Below are 20,744 nucleotides of genomic sequence, written 5' to 3'. Positions count from 1 at the left end.
TACATGTTACAAGGAAAGGCATTGTGCTTGAGGTAACTATAGCAGAAATGATGCAGAACGTAAGGAAAACCATTTTAGGATTACTCTTCCTAGGGCAGGAAGGGCACTAGGAAAGCAAAGATGTGAGGAAGACGTTGCCAAGTTCAGGGATCTGCGAATTTTCATCCCTGAGCCTTCGGAGACTCCACAGGGCAATGGCACTGCAGAGTGGGGTCCCCTTGGGTTCCCACCGCAGAAGCCCCCACATGCAGCCCCTCAAGGGATCACGCGTTTCCGACAGCAGACATCTGCACATGTGATGCAGTAGTGCCGGCCACAGGCACAGGTGTACACACCCCTACACGGGGGCGTGGATTGCGTAACACAGGCCGTGGGACAGGAATCCACGCACTTCGTAACAGCCTGAGCACCCCCACAGCAGGGATCCACGCATGTGGTGGTGCACTTGGTGACCTCACTACAGCAGGGATCCACACATGTCGTGGTGCACTTGGTGACCTCACTACAGCAGGGATCCACACATGTCGTGGTGCACTTGGTCACTTCCTTGCAGCAGGGATCCACGCATGTCGTGGTGCACTTGGTCACTTCCTTGCAGCAGGGATCCACGCACGTGGTGGTGCACTTGGTGACCTCACTACAGCAGGGATCCACACATCTGGTGGTGCACTTGGTCACTTCCTTGCAGCAGGGATCCACGCATGTGGTGGTGCACTTGGTGACCTCACTACAGCAGGGATCCACGCATGTCGTGGTGCACTTGGTCACTTCCTTGCAGCAGGGATCCACGCATGTCGTGGTGCACTGGGTCACTTCCTTGCAGCAGGGATCCACGCACGTGGTGGTGCACTTGGTGACCTCACTACAGCAGGGATCCACGCATGTCGTGGTGCACTGGGTCACTTCCTTGCAGCAGGGATCCACGCATGTCGTGGTGCACTGGGTCACTTCCTTGCAGCAGGGATCCACGCACGTGGTGGTGCACTTGGTGACCTCGCTACAGCAGGGATCCACACATCTGGTGGTGCACTTGGTCACTCGCCCGCAGCATGGATCCACACATGTAGTGGTGCATCTGCTCACAGGTCCACAGCAGGGATTCACACACCTGGTGGCACACTTCACAACTCCTCCACAGCAGGGATTCACACACTTAGTGGTGCACTTGGTCACCTCTCTACAGCATGGATCTACGCACCTGGTGGTGCACTTGGTCACCCTGCCGCAGCATGGATCCACACACTTGGTGTATCTGGTCACAGCTCCACAGCATGGGTCCACACACCTGGTGGTGCACTTGGTCACTTCCCTGCAGCATGGATCTACACAACTGGTGGTGCACTTGGTCACTCTGTCGTAGCATGGGTCCACACACTTAGTGGCGCACTTGGTCACCTCTCTACGGCATGGATCGACACACCTGGTGGTGCACTTGGTCACTTCCCTGCAGCATGGATCTACACACCTGGTGGTGCATTTGGTGACAGTTTCACAGCACGGATCTATGCACCTGGTGGTGCATTTGGTCACTTCCCCACAACAGGGATCAACGCACGTGGTGGTACATCTGGTCACAGGTCCACAGCATGGGTCCACACACCTGGTGGTGCACTGGGTCGCTTCCTTGCAGCAGGGATCCACGCATGTCGTGGTGCACTTGGTCACTTCCTTGCAGCAGGGATCCACGCATGTGGTGGTGCACTTGGTGACCTCACTACAGCAGGGATCCACACATGTCGTGGTGCACTTGGTCACTTCCTTGCAGCAGGGATCCACGCATGTCGTGGTGCACTGGGTCACTTCCTTGCAGCAGGGATCCACGCATGTCGTGGTGCACTTGGTCTCTTCCTTGCAGCAGGGATCTTGGCATCTGGTGGTGCACTTGGTCACTTCCTTGCAGCAGGGATCTTGGCATCTGGTGGCACACTGGGTCACTTCCTTGCAGCAGGGATCTTGGCATCTGGTGGCACACTGGGTCACTTCCTTGCAGCAGGGATCTTGGCATCTGGTGGCACACTGGGTCACTTCCTTGCAGCAGGGATCCACGCACGTGGTGGTGCACTTGGTCACCTCCTCACAGCATGCATCTTGGCACCTGGTGGTGCACTCCGTCACTTTGTAGCAGCATGGGTTGGCACAAGTGGCGCTGCACTTGCTTCCCTCCTCACAGCACGGAGGCGCACACGTGGTGATTCCGAGGCAGCATGGATCCACGCAGCCGGCAGTCTGCGTCCTACTGAGATTACCCAGGTTCACGTAAGTGGTGGTGCCCTGGGGAATCCCAAGACAGCAGCAGGGATCCACACATGGAGGCAAACGGGGGATGTTGCAGGCAACGCCACAGAGATCCACACATTTTTTCACGGGAAAACTTGTCACCAAGATGGTGGGAGGTGGAATGCAGAGCTGTCTGACTTGGCAACCATTTTGACGACACATCTTTGAGGGAGGAGTAACGTCTGAAAGCAGGAAAGGAATATACTTTGTGGAAAACAGAGACATTCAGCTTTCACAAGGATATTTTATACGCTGAGTTAAACTATGCTTTTTCCATTGGAATACTGAACAATATACTGGGAAACAGCCTGAAATCAACAGCAGGGCACTAACTCCACATGAAAGTATTTTAGACGCATTTGTAGCTACCGGCTGCACGTACATTTCAAACAACTTCTTCACAAAACACGAAAGAAAAGCAGTGTTATTTGGACTCAGCTAGATTTTACTGCAGGGTGTGAAGTCGTGCCAGCCCCCACCTGTCCACAGCTGCCCTTGGTTTGCGATTGACTCTTTGTCATTACTTCCCTATTTCCACATGAAAAGGAGACTACTAGGCTTCGGATGGTGCCCTGTCCACACGCAGGTCCTCAGCTAGAGGACGTGAGTGGAGGCTTCATGCTGGAAAACCTCCACGAAGGCTCTGACGCCACAGTACAGCTGCTTTCCCACCTCTCCCACAGAAGCCCTCCCAGCTCCTCTCATCCAGACATCCTTCCAGGCATTGCTTACACTTGCAGCCTGCAAGTCTCCACTTCTTATCTTCCCTCCCACTTTTTTCCTTTGAAGTCCTAACCTTGCCTTTTGATCTCTCCCAAACACAATAATTTCCTGGTTAAATCAGGGTAGCCATGTCATTGGGGAAAGAGGGAGGTTAGTCCACTCTCAACTACCCTGAGACGCATCTTGATGGAGAAAGCACAGCAATTGCAAAACAGACAGCAAATAAAGACTGGTAGAAGGTGGAATGAATGTTTACCCTTAGCTCAGCTGCTTGATAAGTACCACACACAAATCTCACTAAGCAGAAGCACTCCTAAATCTTCTAACTTGCTTCTGCAGATAATATTTTAAAATTAAATAACCCCAGCCACTACTTTACTACCCAGGAAGCCAAGGCAGACTTACCCAATTCACCACCAGCAACTAGCAAACGAAACCAAAATGGTTTGAGAAACACTAGAATATGAATCCTTTTATACGATTTCAGTGTCCGTGTCTCCGGAAGTGAGACACCTCAGGGGTATGGAAATAAAATTTTTAATAATCCAGACCTGCTCCACCTCCAATCCTCAAATTACTTGCTTACATTATAATTTTTCATGAAACCTAGCCACTAAGGTGGTACATGCGACACTATGACTGCTGCCTGCTTGAATTCCTGATGCACCTATTTCCTATGGGGGATGGGGAACAAAGAACTGATGATACAGCCTGGAAACAATCCCCCTCGGGATTAAACTTTGTTTTGATAAATGTTAATTTGGTGCATTTTCCTGCACCTCCCTCTGAGACAGCCATACAGAGCAGGGCTACAGATGGGCTAGGACTCTGTAAGAGGCTTTATTCTGCTCCACTGTGCAAGTTTGTTTGCTGTTACTGGCACACAATATCCCTCTTACTGAGAATTTAATGCTTGATAATCTGGTCAGAAGGTCCCTTGTTGCAACTTGCAGTCATTGCCTCTCACCCTGTCTCTGGGCATCTCTGAGAAAAGCCTCTCCATTAATATCTTTTAGACAGCTGAAAGGGGCCCCAGGTTCTCCCCTAAGTCTTTTCCCTTCCAGGGTGAGGAATTCCTTCAGCCTCCCCCCATCCGTCATCATCTCAAGGCCCACAGACCATCTTGGTGGTCTCGACTGGACTCACTCCAGTTTGCTGGAGACTGCCTTGCACTGTGGGCCCCAAATGTGACCCAGCATCTAGATGTGATCTTACATGTGCCAGATGGAGGGGAGCGCTCACCCCCCTGTAACCGCTGGTGTGCGCTGGGGAGTGCAGCCCAGCATGTGGGAGCACCCAAGTTCCCGGGCAGCTCCATAACATCCCTGTTGCTCAACCAAGTGCAGTGTGGCAGCATAACCAAACTTTGTGATGATTTTGGCAGTTAGGCAGCCAGGGAAGGCTTCACACTGCGTTAAGGTCTTCAACGTCACTTAGGCTCCGTCCAGGACTTCCCCTGCAGTGGCCCATCTCTATGCAGTGGTGGTCCAGGGTGATGAACCACCTGTGTTGGGTGCTCTGACCACAGTGTCCGTGGTAGCGGCCCTTTTTGGTTTGCTGTGCACATTTCTGTCTTATAAGAGGCTAAACCGAGACTGAGACACACCGTTCACAAGAGACACCGAACTGGGCATGACTGCCACAGCACGGAGTCGTCGCTCTCCGCCTGCCGCAACTGCAGGCAAGTAAAGATGTTCTTGTCTGAAACTCCCTCTTTATAAGAGAGAAGGGAGAGCCAACAAGTGTATTGCCTGTGAGAGATCAAAGACTCTGAATCTTCCTTCTCTGCTCACTCCAAACTAGCCTTAAGTCACTGGGTGACACAAACATCGAACCAGTATTACTTGCGTGCAGAGACAAGGGCATATATAATCCAGAGAGGAAGGTGTGTTTTTCTGCCTGCATGCGGTTCTCCCTTTAAATGTGTGTGTCCGTGCTGCTGAGCACAGTGGTGTCCAATGCAGTGGGGTTTGGTTAAGTCGAAATAAGTAAATTTGGGATGCGTGACCTCTTGGGTTGCCAGTTCGCTGCCGACTGCAGTGATTTGAATCAGCCCTTAGTATAATTCAGCTGGCTTTGGTGAACCAGCAGGCTGAAGGGAAAAAGGGTGGTGGTCACTCCTCCTATCACCCGTCTGCTCTTCAGGGGTGCACCTGCATGAGGATAAAGGCAACGTCATGGCGATGGACTAGCATTATGTTATTTGAGTCAGAGCTTTAGGAGAAAATGCAAAACATCACGAGACCGGTGATGGTATAAGAGTTTCCAGAAGTACGTCAAGACACCAGCAGCACCACTTCTGAACAGGACGGCGGCAGTGACAGAAAGAGGTCAGATGTGGTTAAAAATAAAAGAATCCCCCAGATCCCACATCCCATCCTGCCTCTAATGGCCCATGTGATGTGTTGGGTTGGAGGATGTTTTACCGTCACAGAAAAACCGACCCATGACTGGCCAACTATTTGAGAGCAAGCCGGGAGTGTATTCATTTCCTAAATTCTTCTCTGACGTCAGTCCCACTGAAAAGACATGTGAATTCACAAGCCATCTTTGCTCACTCGAGGTTATGCTGCAGCCACGGAAATAGCCGGTTTCCATTAAAAATAATTAGTCAAATAATCCATCACAGGGCAGAGGCGGAGCAGGTCTGGGTTAGCAAAGGGTAGCTTGTCTGTGTGCCTGGGGCACCTCATCTCCGGAGGCCAGGCTCTTGAATATACAAGGCAGATCCCGGGTTAAAGTTGCTGTGTCTGCTCACCGTCTTTATTTGCTGATACTGAGCTGGGTAAGTACCTCTGGGATTGTACAGATCTCAGCCTATTGCTGGTGATAATTCACTACTGCGTGCTGAAATAGATTGCTGCTATCAGCTGCGTAAGGGAAATTGTTTATTGGCTCTCACACCTCCTTGGTGATAAGAGTTTGAACGAGTAATAATCTTTTTCCTTCGCATTTGCTTTACTCTAATTCCCATGGATGCTCTGCAAAATGCTTCCCGTTGTCTCAGCCCTGGATTTAGAGGGATAAAACACCGTCCTCTCACCGAGCGCGTACGCGGAGGGCAGGAGCCGAAACTGCCGTGCATGTCTTTATCATCTAAGTGGTGACGGGACTGCAGCATCGCGTGCGGCAGCCACCAAAGGTCCCAGGTAAGAGGTCCTACCCTCATGGTAAACCTGCACAACTACTTCTTTCTTTTACCTGTCTAGCCTGTTGCTGCTTTTAGCCGTGGTAAAGGTAGGAAAGTGATAGCTGCACCTTTCGCAGCTGCTGCGAGATGGGTATTCTCGTGCAAGGGAGTTTCAGGGCAAGGAGAAGCTGTCTGCAGAAGAGAGGGGATTAACTCGAGGTTTATAAACGTGCTGAAAATCCACAGCTATCCACCCAAGAAAATGCTGCTAGGGTGAAATTGCTTGGCTGAAAACAGTTTTTAATAAGAAAAGCTGAGTTTGGAAGTTTATACAGAAAAACAGGATGACCAGCCTTCTTTTCATAAAGAGTGGCTGCAGAATTTGAAAAAAAAAAAAAAAAAAAAAAAAACAAAAACAAAAGAAAGGAAAAAACCAGCAAATTTTCTCTCTATTCCTTATTTCATGACCAAATTGTGGCACAAACAGCAACCATCTTGCTGAAGAATTCACCAGCCAAGAAAATGAAACGTCTGATGTTTTGGGTTCGTAGACACCAAGTTGCTCGTTTCCTTTCAGGCTTGCCTGCAGTGCAGAAGGATGACGTCTCCGTGCGAGCTGCCCTGCCTGCCCCCTTCCGCCTGCACGGCGGGGGCTGCGCACACCGACGCTTGCCCATCGCTTTGTGCCGTGGTGGCCCTGGATGCCTGCCCTGTGCAGGACATGCACCCCTGCCCTGAGCAGACCTTCCAGGTGGAGCCCTGCCCGTGTCAGGGTGCAGCTACCTGCCTGGATGCTTGCCCTCAGGTTGGGCACGCCTGCCCACCTCCTGCTGTCCCTGTGCCCGAGCACACCCCCGCCTGGGGCGCCTGCGCACCGCCGTGTGTGAGTGCCTGCGCGTACCCGGCAGCAGTCCCCTGTGAAGTCCCTCAAAGCAAGGGAGGGAGCAGCTACCCATGCCAGCCCACAGACTCGCCAGTGGAGCCTTGCACCCCTGAGACAGCTGGGACATGTGTGGAGACCTTCCCCCTCCAGCATGAAATCTCACCAGTGGATCTCTGCATCCCTGAGACAGCTGGAACCTGCGTGGAAACCTTCCCCGTGCAGCACCCAGCCTCAGCAATGGATCTCTGCACCCTCGAGACAGTCGGGACCTGTGTGAAGACCTCCCCCCTCCAGCACGCAATCCTGACAGTGGAGCTCTGTCCCCCTGACACAGCTGGGATGTGCGTGGAGACCTTCCCCTTCCAGCCAGCGGAGCCTTGCATCCCCGAGACAGTTGGGACCTGCATGGAAAACATCTCCTTGCAGCACCCAGTTTCCAGCGCGGAGCCCTGCACCCTCGAGGTGCTCGAGGCCTGCACGGAGGAGCCCTGCTGTGGCCAGGCTGTGGTCATTGCGGATCCCTGCCCCGATCAGTGCTCAGTTACACGTGTGGATCCCTGCACGCCCCAAAGCGTGATCTGTGCGGAGCCATGCGTGTCCCAGAGCGCCGCAGAGCTCACAGGGACGTGCACGCCCCAGAGCAGCGTGGAGCTGTGCGCACCCCAGGGCGCCGCGGGACCCGCGGACACCAGCTCTACCAAGGGCACGGCCAAGGGTGCCGGCGCCTGCCCGTCCCCACGAGCACCTTTCCGCCTGAACACCCGCACTGCCGCCATCGTGGAGCGGTGCCTTTCCAGGTGTCAAAACTGGCTGCGAGGCAAGAAATAAGAGCGGCATCGGTGGGCACATGGTAAAGAGGTTTCCCTGCATAAATGAGACCTCTGGTGAGTCTCTTGGTTTCTCATGAGCACCAGTAAGAGAAAAAAATTGTTTCGTGTTAAATAAAAAGTACTTTTCAATCATCTGTTAATTATGGCTCTTATTTTTATTGCAATACTAATGGCAAAAGTGCAATGCAAGTATTAACTGCTCTCGGAGACTCGTTTCATCATCTTCAACCTTTTTACTTCTCACATGCAAATAACTACTTTCATAATCCGTCTCAAATTCAGTTATGATTTTGCCCTTGGGATTTCTATCCTCTTTTTTTAATGGTCTTTTAGATTGAAATTATTATGAGAATATTGAGAAAAGTAGCTCAAAGGCATCATTCTAACAGAGCTTGAGAAAGGTCTTTTAAGGAGGTATAAAATGACAGATGGCATTTAGGGTGAAGAAAGAGCAAATGCTGAATAGGAGGAAGTTGCAGAAACAGCAGAAGAGTAACGCTGAGAAATGGGAGTTTTGTTGCACAATGTCCCATTGAAGACTGGATAAAACTCCGTATAATTAAAAGTTTTCATCACATAACAGCTTTTGCCAGAACTGGAGTTATTTCTCTAAATATTAGCAGCAACCTGATGCAGTAGACGGATAAAGCTTTTAAAAAGTTATAGGAAGACCGGCGGGAGAAGGCTATGCCAATTATTTCTGCCTGCCGTGTAATCGATATCATGTGACATTTCTTGCCCAGTAGCCCTAGCAGACTCGGTGCTAGCACCCAGTGGCACTTGGTCACGAGCTACGGATTGCTGATACAGCAGTTTGCTGCTGCTGCTGCAAGAAGAGCCCAATCCAGCTCAGGGCAGCCTGGAAAAATGATGACAACCAGCCTAGGCATCCATAAACAGCTGCTCAATGAAAGCCATTTTTATTGGATTATGGCACTTTGTTTGCTGGGTCTTTAATGTCCTCTGTTAGGATTTTTCTGCCTCCATATGCACATCAAATAAAATATCTCTGTGTTAGTGCACTCTGTGTATTTGCAGAAGATGAAACAAGTCCTTATAGTGTAGCAATAATCACAGTTTATTGGATTGAGGGAATAAACCTTGATGAATCTGAGAAGTTTGTCAGCAGTTTCCATTTTTTCCCCAGTAAATAAATCAACAGATATCATTCTCCAGACACTACGCCAGATTACTGTGCCTGAAACTAAATATATCACGCATTATGTTGTAATAAGACTCTTCTGCAAGTTAGATTAGATCTGGAGTATTGGACTTTGGAAACACCTATAAATCTAACATTAGTAAAGATAGCCTATAGTAACATAAAAATGACAACTAAAGATGAACCAGGAAAGAGGATAAGCAGAGGAAACCGTGTGCTGTAGCACCAAATATGCCCTTGCAAAGTCAGGTAAGTTCAGCATGTGGTTATAAGATGCTCTTTTGACACCGTATTACGAGGCTGCCCTTACAAATCGTTGCACTCTCCCACATAATCTCAGTTACTAAAATAACTTCTCATTACACGCTTGCATCGCCCTGGCTGGCTCTTCCCCACGCAACTGCAACGTTTATGGTTATGCCAACACAGTGTGCTCCAACCCAGCACATCTGATGTTCAGACACCCATCTGCTGATGCTCAGAGTTTGTTGGCATCATCCTGGGTGCTTCCGAGTGCTTACCAACAGCTACACAACAAGATTTCCAGCACAGCAGCCGCTCAGCAAGCGAGGAAGTGAGTTTCCTTTCCTCAAGCGTCCTTAAGCTGGAGGTGTTCATCAAGACCAAGGTGAAGGTTTCTTTAGCTCTTTAAAGGACTCCACAACCCACCCAGGGCCATAAGTATGTCACGTTTTATATGACAACTAAACCTAGAAAAACTCATCCCCTTTGTTGGGTGCATCGACGGTCATTTCAGCGAGCGCTTCTTCGTTCAAGCAGCCTGGGCCAGAGGCGGTCTTTGTGGCTGGGCTGCAGTGCCCTGACCCCAGCTGTGGGCCTGCAGTGCTGGTGGCAAAGCAGCAAAGCAGGAAGAGGACCAGATCCAGGTAGATCCTTTCACTGGTCCGTGTTATTTGGGGCCGTACTGCATTTGCATCTCAAAACCCATGAACAGCCTGTTCATTGCCTTCCCCCAGCTCTTCATTCCTTTGACGGTTCTCATGTTCCCCTCGCCATGATCTCCTCCCCTCGCTCATCTGTCATTATTCCTGCCTTGTGACACCTCATCATCATCAGGGTGGAGTGTAATTGGTACAGCTGGAAAAGAGGCACCAGGTGTGATTGTGGCATTCCTAACATATCAGCCAGTAATTTATCCCTTTCCTACAGAGAGGAAGGAAAAGACAAAATGACCTGGGTTTGGCCAAACTTTCTTTGCAAACCAAAGTCAAAGACCTCATTTCTCAGGCATGGCCGACAAGGCTGAGCGCTTGCGTACGGACCTCTCAGCTGGTACTGAGATGAAGGACCACAAGCAGTACCCCAGGGCTGGTACTGCGTATTTCATGGAGCCGGCTGAGTCATTTTAGGAAGCCGATGTTTCAGAGCAGGTCAACTGCTGCACGTCTGCACTTGTGAGCGGTGCCAGTCTGGAGTCCACATTCTCCTGGCCTGAGTCACCAGCTCCAGAGGGTCTTCCAGGCACAAAGAGGAGACTGAGAAGTCCAGTTAAAACTAGCATCTCCCACCCTGTACTAAAAGCAGAGAGGTCAGGACCCCTGAGCACATCCAAGTAACTCTTCAAAACACACACGAGCTGCACTAAGTGAAGCATTTAACAAAAATAATGAGTTCGGCCATTGCCACGTTGGCTCTGGATTCCCTTTTTCTTCACCCCACCTTTTCCCCTCTGGTTTTCAGGCTCCCATCCAGCATCTTGCTGGGTTCAGGACCAGGTGACTTTTGCCCATGGGCTGCAACTGGCTCGGTTTCAAGCAGGGCGCAGCTCTAAACTTCAGCGCAAATGTACACCAGGGCAAGAAGTTTCTGAGAACGGCTGGGAGCGTGCCAGAGCTCAGCACGCCTTCCCCTGTGCTCACCTTTCCCGTGTAAACAAACAGAAATGTTGCTCCTAAACAAGGCAGGCCACAGGCAGAACTGGTAGTGCCTGGTTTCTGCCGTCTGTCCTGTGTCCAACAGCCCGATGAAGGGAGAACTGATCAGTCCTTTCTATTACAGCAGCACTAGCCACGTCTCTACTGATTTTCATGAAACTAGTAGAGATTTAGCATTTATTTGAACTACGCCACTGTGTCAAATTTGCTTGCAAATAATAGCTTAGGATATTAAAATCGGGAGTGTAGAAGCTTTACTTCTTGGGAAAACCAGGCTAAAGGAAGATGAACCCCTATGAAAAAAAGGAAGCAGGTGATATCCCTCTCTGCACATCTCTGGAAAAAAAGGAGAGGAGCAGGCAGGAGTTGCGGTCCTGCAAGCAGCACAGGCAGCACAGTGCAGGACAAGGTGCATCGGCCTGCTTAGCGCCTGGCTTTCCCCTCCGCTGCCACTTGACAAGCCCAGTGCAAGCAGCTTCCAGACCTGTGCTGTTCACCTCGCTGAGTGCTGCCTTACCGCCGCCAGCAAGGCGTCCCTGCCAGGCAAGCTCCGTCTGCCCCTAGAGCACCCCTCCAGTCCTCGGCTGCCAGTCCAACACGGTGCCTTGGTCCTCCCCAGTGACACCTTGCCCAGCCAGATCTGCCACACTGCCAGCCTGGCTTTGGTGGGGTTTCTATCAGGTTGTGTTTCCCAACACGTCCTCCCTGCCCTCTTCCACCCTCTGCTCTAGACAATGCTCCCGTCGTTGCAGCGCAGCCACCCCCAAGCACTTCTTAGTTTCTTCACCTCCACCTGCCCTCTGTGCTCCTGTGGTCACTCCTTGGTGGCCAGAGGTTCTTTTCAGGACAGCAGAAAGCAGCTTTCCACCCCCATCAGCGAAGACACTAAACCTGAGTCTTAAAGCCGTCGCCCAAAATTGCAGCTTCTTCCAAAAAGGAGCTAGCAAAAGGAACAGGAACTCTCCCGCTGATGTGCTGGGCAGCGAGGAAGCTAACGGGCAAAGGCACCGAAATTGTCCCCACCACCAAGGGGAGCAGCCAAAATGAGTGCAGCCCATGATTCACTTCCACCACGGCCGCAAGAGGTGACTCAGGTCTCCACCAAACCCTCAGCCTTCGAGTGGAGCAAACCAGCAGAGACCACAACTGAGCCAACCGCCCTGTCCCATCCCAGCCCGTCTCCTGACAGCCCCGGGATGAGGCAGCGAGCTCCACGGGCACACGGTGGCAGGAGCAAACTGCCGCTGCCTCCATCCCCAGCTGGGATCCCCACACATGGCAGGAGAAACGGCTCTGAGCTCAGAATGATGCAGTAGGGGAAGAAAATCCAAGGGGATTGCTCGCAGCCAGGTTGCTACAGCTGCCCAGCCTCGGAGCACTACCACAAAAAGCTGGTTCATGGTCAGAGCTCTGCCCAGAAGCTGATTTTCCAAAGCTAAGCCCTGTGGCTGGCTCAGGGAGCGCATCTGAGCGAGGTCTGGGTGCGGGCAGCAGACCTGGTGGGTGGGATGGCGTCCCGGCTGCCCACACCAAACGCGCGCAGGTGTGTCCGTGCATGCACACGCTTGGCTCGCGCGCCCATAGCGAGCACGCACACGTGTGACTGTGCATGTACACACGCAGCGTCCTCTGGTGGTGCGCGGCGTGGAGAGGCAGGAGGACATGATTCTGTGACATCTCTTACCGGAGCTTGGAGAGGTTGAAAGGCAAGGAGCACACAGGCAGTCTCAAAGCTCGTTTTCTTTAATGCAGATAAAAAGCAGGACTTGGAGTCTTCTGGGACGGAGGTAACGAGTAGTAGCTACGTGATTAATTTTGTCTTGATCGTCTGTCAGTTAACAGCATTCCCAGCCACCTGGGTTGAAGGACTGCCATGCAGCATGCTGCCCCACCGACAGTCCTCCTCCTTACGGTGAAAAGCAGGTGCCTTTGGAGGGAGGTGAAATGTGGGATAATCTCATCTCATCTTCCTCCCTGCCCCATTTCCACGTTAGGTTTATTCTTAGTCTCTAATTGCTAAGGATTTGCTTAAAACGAGAGACAGAATTTCCTACAGGCTCTCTATGCACTGGCTAGCTACGTATCATTCCCTTTCATTTTTTCCAGACCCAGAGCTGTTTAAGTGAACTTGTGAGCTCTTTTGCACCTTCAGAAAAAAATAATCTATTCAGTGATAGCTTCTATGTTTTGAATTAAACCAGCCGGTTGGATAAGTTATGAGCAAATGAAGCACAGAAAAAAATCCTGCCTTCACAAGGAGGATCAATGGCTGAGAGGAACAAGATAATCTGAGATACCTGTGCCCCTTTGTGAGTTCTGGGGTGCAAATGCAAAGGAGGGGTTTAATTAACTTCTCCATAAGTATAGTTAATGTATGTATTAAAACTGTCTCAAAACAAGAAAAGTATCCTCAAAAGCCTCGTTTCAGCCAAGAGATTAATTCCTAATTTTAATTGTGGGATTATTCAAATGCAGAAAGAGTCTTTTAGATATTAAAGGCATTGCTAGCTGGCATTCAGTACATTACCACAGGGAGTCTTAGAATCCAATTATCTCTGAAGAAATATGTTAAATATGCTCATTAACATGTAAAAAAGTGGAAACGTATTAGAGAAAAGCTGATGTATTACACTTCTTAATGTCACAATGAATTAGCAATAAAGAAGGTTGCAACAGAAATAACTTGCTGAAATGCCTAGGCAGCATAGGAAAATAAAGCACTTTATGCCAATTAGCTTAATTCCTGATAATGACATAGATGTAGTGATAAAACTCTCTGCGTAATGGGCCCCAGCCCTTGGAAAGTTTAGGAATCGTGCTTTGTGTATGGAACGAGGCAAGGGAAGGGAGGTGAGCCTGAGCCTCAGCGCAAACTGCCCTCAGCTCGCAGCAGGCGAAAGAGAGAAGGAGACAACAGGCAGAAAAGGCAAAGGGGGCACGTTAGGAAGGCAGTAACCACAGATAAAACCTCTGGGTCCCGTGTCTGCACAGAGTGCAGGCGTTTGCTTTTAGCCTCCCGAAGCAAGCCCCGTCCATTCGAGCCCCAAAGCCTTCCAGCTCTCCAAACCCCATATTTAAATGCTTTCTCACACTAAACCTCCAGTGCAGCACTTTCCCTCCTTCATCAGCGCTAACCTCCACTTCTGCTCTTCCCTGCTGAGCAGGAACAATCACAGCCATGCAGGAATAAACAGTAATTTCCTGCTTTATTTTTTGTTGAGAAACCTGACCGCTCTGACCTAACTCCCACCCTCTCGAGCCCCAGACTTTAAACACCCCTAAGTCCTAACACCCGACACCAGCTCAACACCAGTCCCTGCCATTACTGCCTCACGCGCTCGCCACGCTGCCAGCAAAGCTTTTTCTGTGCCCCCTTCCTTCCCAATGCCTCCCTCACCTGCTTATTCCTTTCCTTCACTTTAACCGCAGAGTGGAGCGATTTTCCAAATCCACAAGGTCTTTAGGCAGAAGAGAAGAAAATAACCCTGGGCTGCCTGAGGAGGCACCAGTTTTCTGGTTATATTTTTAAAGAAAAGAATTTTAGGTGAGGTTGGTTTACCTGAAGTTTAACACATTAAAATACAGCAGAAGAAATTTAAGCATGACCTAAGTTACAGACCTTCAGCAATCACCGTGGTGGTAATAACAGCTACTAAATTATTTAAAAGCTCTGTGTAACGAGACACACTTAGATTTTCCACACCTTCCTTTTTTCCTACACATCTGACATGAATCTTGCTCCAAATGACCATGCCAAAGACCCAGTGCTGCCGTGAGCCGGGCGTCACCTCCAGCTTCACCCAAACCCATCCCAGCTACGCAGTCCGCAGCCCGGGGGACCGCAGCTTCCCCTCATGGGAACGCACAGAGCAGCGTGCTTAGAATAGCTTTTTGCCCCCAAAAAAAAACACAGAAAGAAAGATGGACTGGAGAGATGTGAATAAAATTAGGCGATCAAACAGCTTCAAGAAAGCAACCGGAGAGCATTTTACCAGCAGCCTAAGCTTAAATACACACTGTCTATCCAGAGGAGCTGCTCTGCCCAGTGCCCCAGTGAATTATCTACAGGTGAGCTCAGAGGACACGGCTCCTTCAGCAAATACACCTCCAAGATTTGTGAATATTAATGGAGTGAGTTTGCCGAGTAAACAAAGTGCTGCGGACTTGTTGCCTCCTCCACCACACCGCGCACCTTACCTCCATGTCTTCACGGCAAATCCGCCTTGGAAAGCCAGCCCCAATTAACGTGCATTTTGGCTGTTTCAAACGCAGACTCCCAAAGTATTTCTTCTTCTCTCAAATGTGGGTGGCATCACAGGGGAAGGAGCGATCAGTCATGCTAAAGCGAGACACTGCCCGTCCTGCCCCAAAATGTGAGCTGTGGTGCTAATGATGCCTTTCCAGCACCAGCACGGCTTGAAGGTCTTGGCGTGCCTGGGAATCTCTAACCACATGGGGCCTTGGAGGCCACTGGTCCCTTTTGATATTGGGTGAAAACAGAGAAATTGGAGCCCAAGCTTCATCACAGCCAAAGGGATCACGAGCTAATTGTATTAAGCAATTCAGAAGTACAGTTTTCAGGGTAAAGAGCAGCACAAACGCTGCTTTTCTGTTGTGGAGGGCCTCCTGGGAAGATCAGCTTCTTTCCAGACCTTTTCAGAGAGCAACACCTCCCAGCCCCCTCCCAATCCTGTTCAAAACCCCGCAGCATCATGGCAAACCAGGTGTGAGCTTGTGCAAAGCCTCCCATCCTATTTCACAGCTCTCAGGCAGCACCACTGAAGTTTCATGTGATTTTGTTAGCACAAGTCCCAGAAGCACCTGCCCTCCACTCCCTGGATTCAGCAGGGTTTATCACAAGCTCCGCTGAAAGTGATGGTTTTCACTTTTCTGCAGCACTTCTAACTTCTTTACATATCATTTGACCCTCTAACCTTCTCTGCTTCATAAAGCACATATGAAATACTGTACAAGGTAAATCTGTTATTGTCTGCAGTTGTCTACAAGAGGAGAAACAGCTCTACCGAGGGTCCAGGTGGTTTGACTAGAAATAACTTCAGCAAGAACACCCTAAACACTTCTGCCCCTCCAAGGTGCCCCCAGTAATTGCCCCTTACCCCCAGTGGAGCTTAACGAGAAGGTTAGCAGCAAACATGCCATGTGTTAGAGGAAAGCAGGGTGTTTCCATGCAGATGTGATAGAAAGGGTGGTCGATTAGATAGATAGATAGATAGATAAGAAAGAAAGAAAGAAAGAAAGGAAAGAAAGAAAGAAAGAAAGAAAGAAAGAAAGAAAGAAAGAAAGAAAGAAAGAAAGAAAGAAAGAAAGAAAGAAGAAAGAAAGAAAGAAAGAAAGAAAGAAAGAAAGAAAGGAAAGAAAGAAAGAAAGAAAGAAAGAAAGAAAGAAAGAAAGAAAGAAAGAAAGAAAGAAAGAAAGAAAGAAAGAAAGAAAGAAAGAAAGAAAGAAGAAAGAAAGAAAGAAGAAAGAAAGAAAGAAAGAAAGAAAGAAAGAAAGAAAGAAAGAAAGAAAGAAAGAAAGAAAGAAAGAAAGAAAGAAAGAAAGAAAGAAAGAAAGAAAGAAAGAAAGAAAGAAAGAAAGAAAGAAAGAAAGAAAGAAAGAAAGAAAGAAAGAAAGAAAGAAAGAAAGAAAGAAAGAGAGAAATCATAGCTCCTCGCCAGCACTGCCCACTTGGGCTGACAGAAGAGCTGCTTAGTGGCACCTGGAATTAAAACCACGGTATATTAGAAAACTCTCAGCTTAAAGAAAGGGATGGTTTCAGGCAGAGAAAAAGAAGCCCTGAGCTCAAGAGGACTCAGCCCACAACCAATGGACAGGACAGCCTACAAAGCCCTCCTGACCCTGCAGCCGTTTCTCCTCTCCGAGCCTTTCCCTGTACACCTGAAGGGTTTCACACAAAGGGAGTGGGATCCATTAACCTTCCCCCTGCCAGGCACAGAGCAAGCCAGGACATTTTCCTGAAAGAGCTTTTTTAATACAAAACTGGGTATGTTTTATTTTCTGTGCCTAAAACACCTCGTACTTTAAAAAGTACATTAATTTCTGATATAGTTTTTTTCCAGTCTTTCTTTTTAACCATGTATTGGCCAAGAAAAGGACTTTAAAAAATAGGAAGCTGTAATGAGGACACCTAAAAGTCTTACACAAAGTGCCTAGGAAACAACTTTCATATCCACTGCACTTGGAGCACCTGGGGGCGATAATACAGCATAGGGGGATATAAAATTTATTTTCCTGAGCAAACAGTAATAACTGCGTTTAGGCCTGCGGGGCTCCCAGTTGACCCAGCGGGCACCAGTATGGTGGCCTCACCCACAGGACAGAGGGTGGCAGTGGGGACAGCACAAGGGGTTTAAGTCCCTTCCTCACCATGTGCCTCAGTTTTCCCTTCTGGTAAATGGGTGATTGCAGCCCGCCATGCCGACGGGCCCCAGCTGCTCTCTGCCTCGGGGACGTGCCATGGCACCCCTCTGGCCTACTCCAAGTGCCACTTGGTGGCACTGTTTGAAAAGATTTCTTTGCTCGATGCCTACCGCCCCGTCAGGATCCAGGAGAGGGAGTTTTTGGAAGGAATCGCATTAATCTTGGCATCGTAATATCCTCATTTTTCTTCCTTTGTTTGTTTGTTGCTTTTTTTTTTTTTTAATTCTCTTTATTCACCATGCAAGAATTCCTGGACTCCTCCCCTACGTGTCGGTCGCTGGGGATCGCCCTCTCACAAAACACATTTGCCAAGCACAAGTCCTGGCGTTGCTTGGGCACCACCTTAAAAAAAATCCTCCAGTGGTAAAAATAGCCTTTTCTGTTAAATTCCTCTGAAGCGTGTCTGCAGGTGGGGAAAGCTGAGGAAGGCTCATGCATTAACTCCAGAGAAAAACATCAGAGTAGAGATTAATGAGAAAGAGACAAATTAGGATGGGGCATGACGCCGTAATCGGGTGAGAGACGTTTCGGGTCGCTCTGGTGATGGGGTGTCTCCTCTGGAAGATGCAGGCTGGGATCCTGAACTGTATATAAGACGGCCGAGAGCCGATGTGCTCCGGGCTGCGCTCCTGAAGCTCAGCGCTCCTGCTCCCCGCCTGGGTAAGCCCGGACAGGCTTTTTACACATTTTACATTTTGCTACCAGCAGGAAAGCAGGAGCTTCTTGGCCATGAGGATGTCCCTGGAGCTGCCAATGCTGAGCTCTCCTAAAGGAAAAAATAATAATGACAGAGCTCTGGAATTATGCTATTCCATGGTTTGTCAGAGACAGCCTCCGTTCACAGTTCTGCTCTGCTCCAGAGAAAGCCACATGGATTTTTTTTCTCTCCTCTCTTCCTGTGTGTCCCCAGCCTTTGGCTCTCGCTCACCTCTCCGGCCGTCACCTGCCGGTCCTCACGCCCAGCCGAGTTTCATCTTTCAGATTTGTTTTCCTGTGAGATCCTTTTTGCGCTCTCTTTCCCTTCCCTTATACATTTTCATTTGATCTGTGCCCTTCTCTGGCTCTTCTCTCTTTCTCTGCCTGTCCAGCCGTGTTGTTTGAGAGTAACTTATCTGAAAACCAAGCAAACAAACAAACAAGCCCCTTCTTGTCTGCGTTTTTCTTGCAGGCTGCCCCAGTTTTGCAGGGACATGGCCCAGCTCCAGGAAAACATCAATGGCATCGTTGCTGCTTTGTACACGTGCACCAGACGTGGCGGCATCGGCAGCCCCCTGAGCAGGGAGGAGCCGAGGTAGCGCGTTGAGGAGGGGTTCATGGATGCGATGGAGGTGAGGATCCGGCCCCGCAGCTGGCGCCTGCGGGAGGTGGGCCTTCTGGCTGCAGGGCTGCGATGAGGAGTGGGGCGGGGTGGGTAAAGCCGTGCATTCCCGTGCAGGGGTACAGGGCACCTGGCTCCCTGGGAAAGGCACAGGTGCCTTCAAAGCCCCGGATCTGCAGGGAAAAGGAGAGGCTGTTCATTCTCCCAGTGCCAACAGCTTGTAGAGCTTGGTGCAGAGAGCAACATGAGCCACAGTAGTGGGGGGCAGCCGTGGGGCTGAATTTCTGTCCTGAGACTGCTCGAGTACTCCTAGAGAGGTGGCACAAATGGCTCATGGGCTTTGCCAACACCATTTGTCTCTTTACAGAACCCTCAATACCCCAAAACCATCAAGAGGTGCTGTGCTTCCTGGATGATGACAGCAACTGCAGAGGTGACTTCAGCGAGTTGCTCAGCCTGGTTTTCCACGTGGCCAAGGCTTGTTACAAGCCACTCCAGCAGCACCAGGCACCAGAAGATGGTGAAGAGCTGACAGCACAAGAGAAGGCAGGTGGGGAGCAGCTGCCGGGACCACGTGCAGCAGGGAGGGTCTCCTGCAACCAGCAGGTTCCCGAGCAGGGTGTGAACAATCAGGTTCAAGACACCAAGGCAGAGGACCCAGACAACCATCAAACCCAGAAGGGTGAGACATCAAAGCAGGTCCAGGACACCCATCAAACCCAGGAGGGTGAGACGTCAAAGCAGGGCTGGGACACCCATCAAACCCAGAAGGGTGAGACATCAAAGCAGGTCCAGGACACCCATCAAACCCAGGAGGGAGAGACATCAAAGCAGGTCCAGGACACCCATCAAACCCAGGAGGGTGAGACGTCAAAGCAGGGCTGGGGCACCCATCAAACCCAGGAGGGAGAGACATCAAAGCAGGTCCAGGACACCCATCAAACCCAGGAGGGAGAGACATCAAAGCAGGGCTGGGGCACCCATCAAACCCAGGAGGGTGAGATGTCAAAGCAGGTCCAGGACACCCATCAAACCCAGGAGGGTGAGACACAAAAGCAGGACTAGAACACCCACCAGGATGATGGGACTGAAGCACCAGAAGGGGATTCTGGACTCTGCAACCCCAGAGCAGGACAGAAATACCCATAAGGCTGAAGAGACTGATAATCCAAAACAGGACCCAAAAACCAACCAGGCCCAAGAAACTGATGTGCCAGGACAGGGTTCAAACCACTCTCAGAGCCCAGAGACAGAATCAGCAGAGAAGAACCTGAACTGTTCCTCTGAGACACAAGTAAGAGGCGCAAACAACAAGACCCAGGTCTGAGGCTCCTCAGCAGGACCCCAACCCCAGCAAGACCCAGAAGCTGCTGACCCACAGCGGGGTCCAAGCCCCCATCGGGATCCCATGCCTCAGGGAACATGTCTTGACCCAGGTTGCCATCAGCTCCCTGACTCCAGGAGCTGGAGCAGGCGCACAGCAGGGCAGAGACTCCATCTTGTCCAGCACAACAGCAAGAAGATGCTCAACACCAAAGACAACCCGCTACAGAGGTCCTGCAGTCTCTGTTCAGTGGCCACCACAGCAGTAAAGGCTCGAACAAGCCCCCATCTAAGTGAGGTTTTTGCCCCCTGCAAGGAGGTGCATCATGTCCAGTCCCACTCTGGGTTTTGAATTTCTATTTGTCACGTCTCGTCCAATTCCTTATAATCCCTGGGCTTCACACCCCTGGTTTGTACTGAGCTATGCACGACTCGAGACCTTCCCTCTTACTCCGTGTTAGGCTGCCTCTGCCTGTGTAAGCAAAGCAATAAAACTGAAGGCAAAACGGCAGAGTGTGCCGGCGCGGTGCTGCAGGCATGCCCTTGGCCCGGCTCTGAGCGAACAGCCGGGTTGACATGATGTGGGGCAGAGATCCTCAGCATCCATCCCTTGCATGATGCGTGGCCAGATTGCTCCGGGGTGCAGATGGAGGGATGGCTGCAGAGAGGCAGGGGTGCCTTGGGGGTGGATAGCCTAAAGGAGCTGCTGCTCAGCTGCCTTTGCCATTTAGCCGAGGTGAATCAATTGCTCCCCGCAGGCAG

At 50.3% G+C, this 20,744-nt stretch overlaps 1 protein-coding gene and 1 pseudogene across 1 annotated transcript; one reads left to right on the top strand and one right to left on the bottom strand.

The window, feature by feature from the left end:
• Window positions 1-255: 255 nt before the first annotated feature.
• Window positions 256-2,439, bottom strand: LOC135317973 (keratin-associated protein 10-4-like). Its single transcript, XM_064474712.1, has 2 exons — window positions 1,286-2,439; window positions 256-1,198 (listed from the first exon to the last, which is right to left on the bottom strand). Exons 1-2 carry the CDS (start codon window positions 2,437-2,439, stop codon window positions 256-258), a joined length of 2,097 nt encoding a protein of 698 aa, XP_064330782.1.
• Window positions 2,440-18,531: 16,092 nt separating this feature from the next.
• Window positions 18,532-20,251, top strand: LOC104042864 (repetin-like; annotated as a pseudogene).
• Window positions 20,252-20,744: the final 493 nt, after the last annotated feature.

Source organism: Phalacrocorax carbo, chromosome 28, assembly GCF_963921805.1.
Source record: "Phalacrocorax carbo chromosome 28, bPhaCar2.1, whole genome shotgun sequence".
NCBI lineage: Eukaryota > Metazoa > Chordata > Aves > Suliformes > Phalacrocoracidae > Phalacrocorax > Phalacrocorax carbo.
This window is presented reverse-complemented; position numbering and strand designations above follow the sequence as displayed.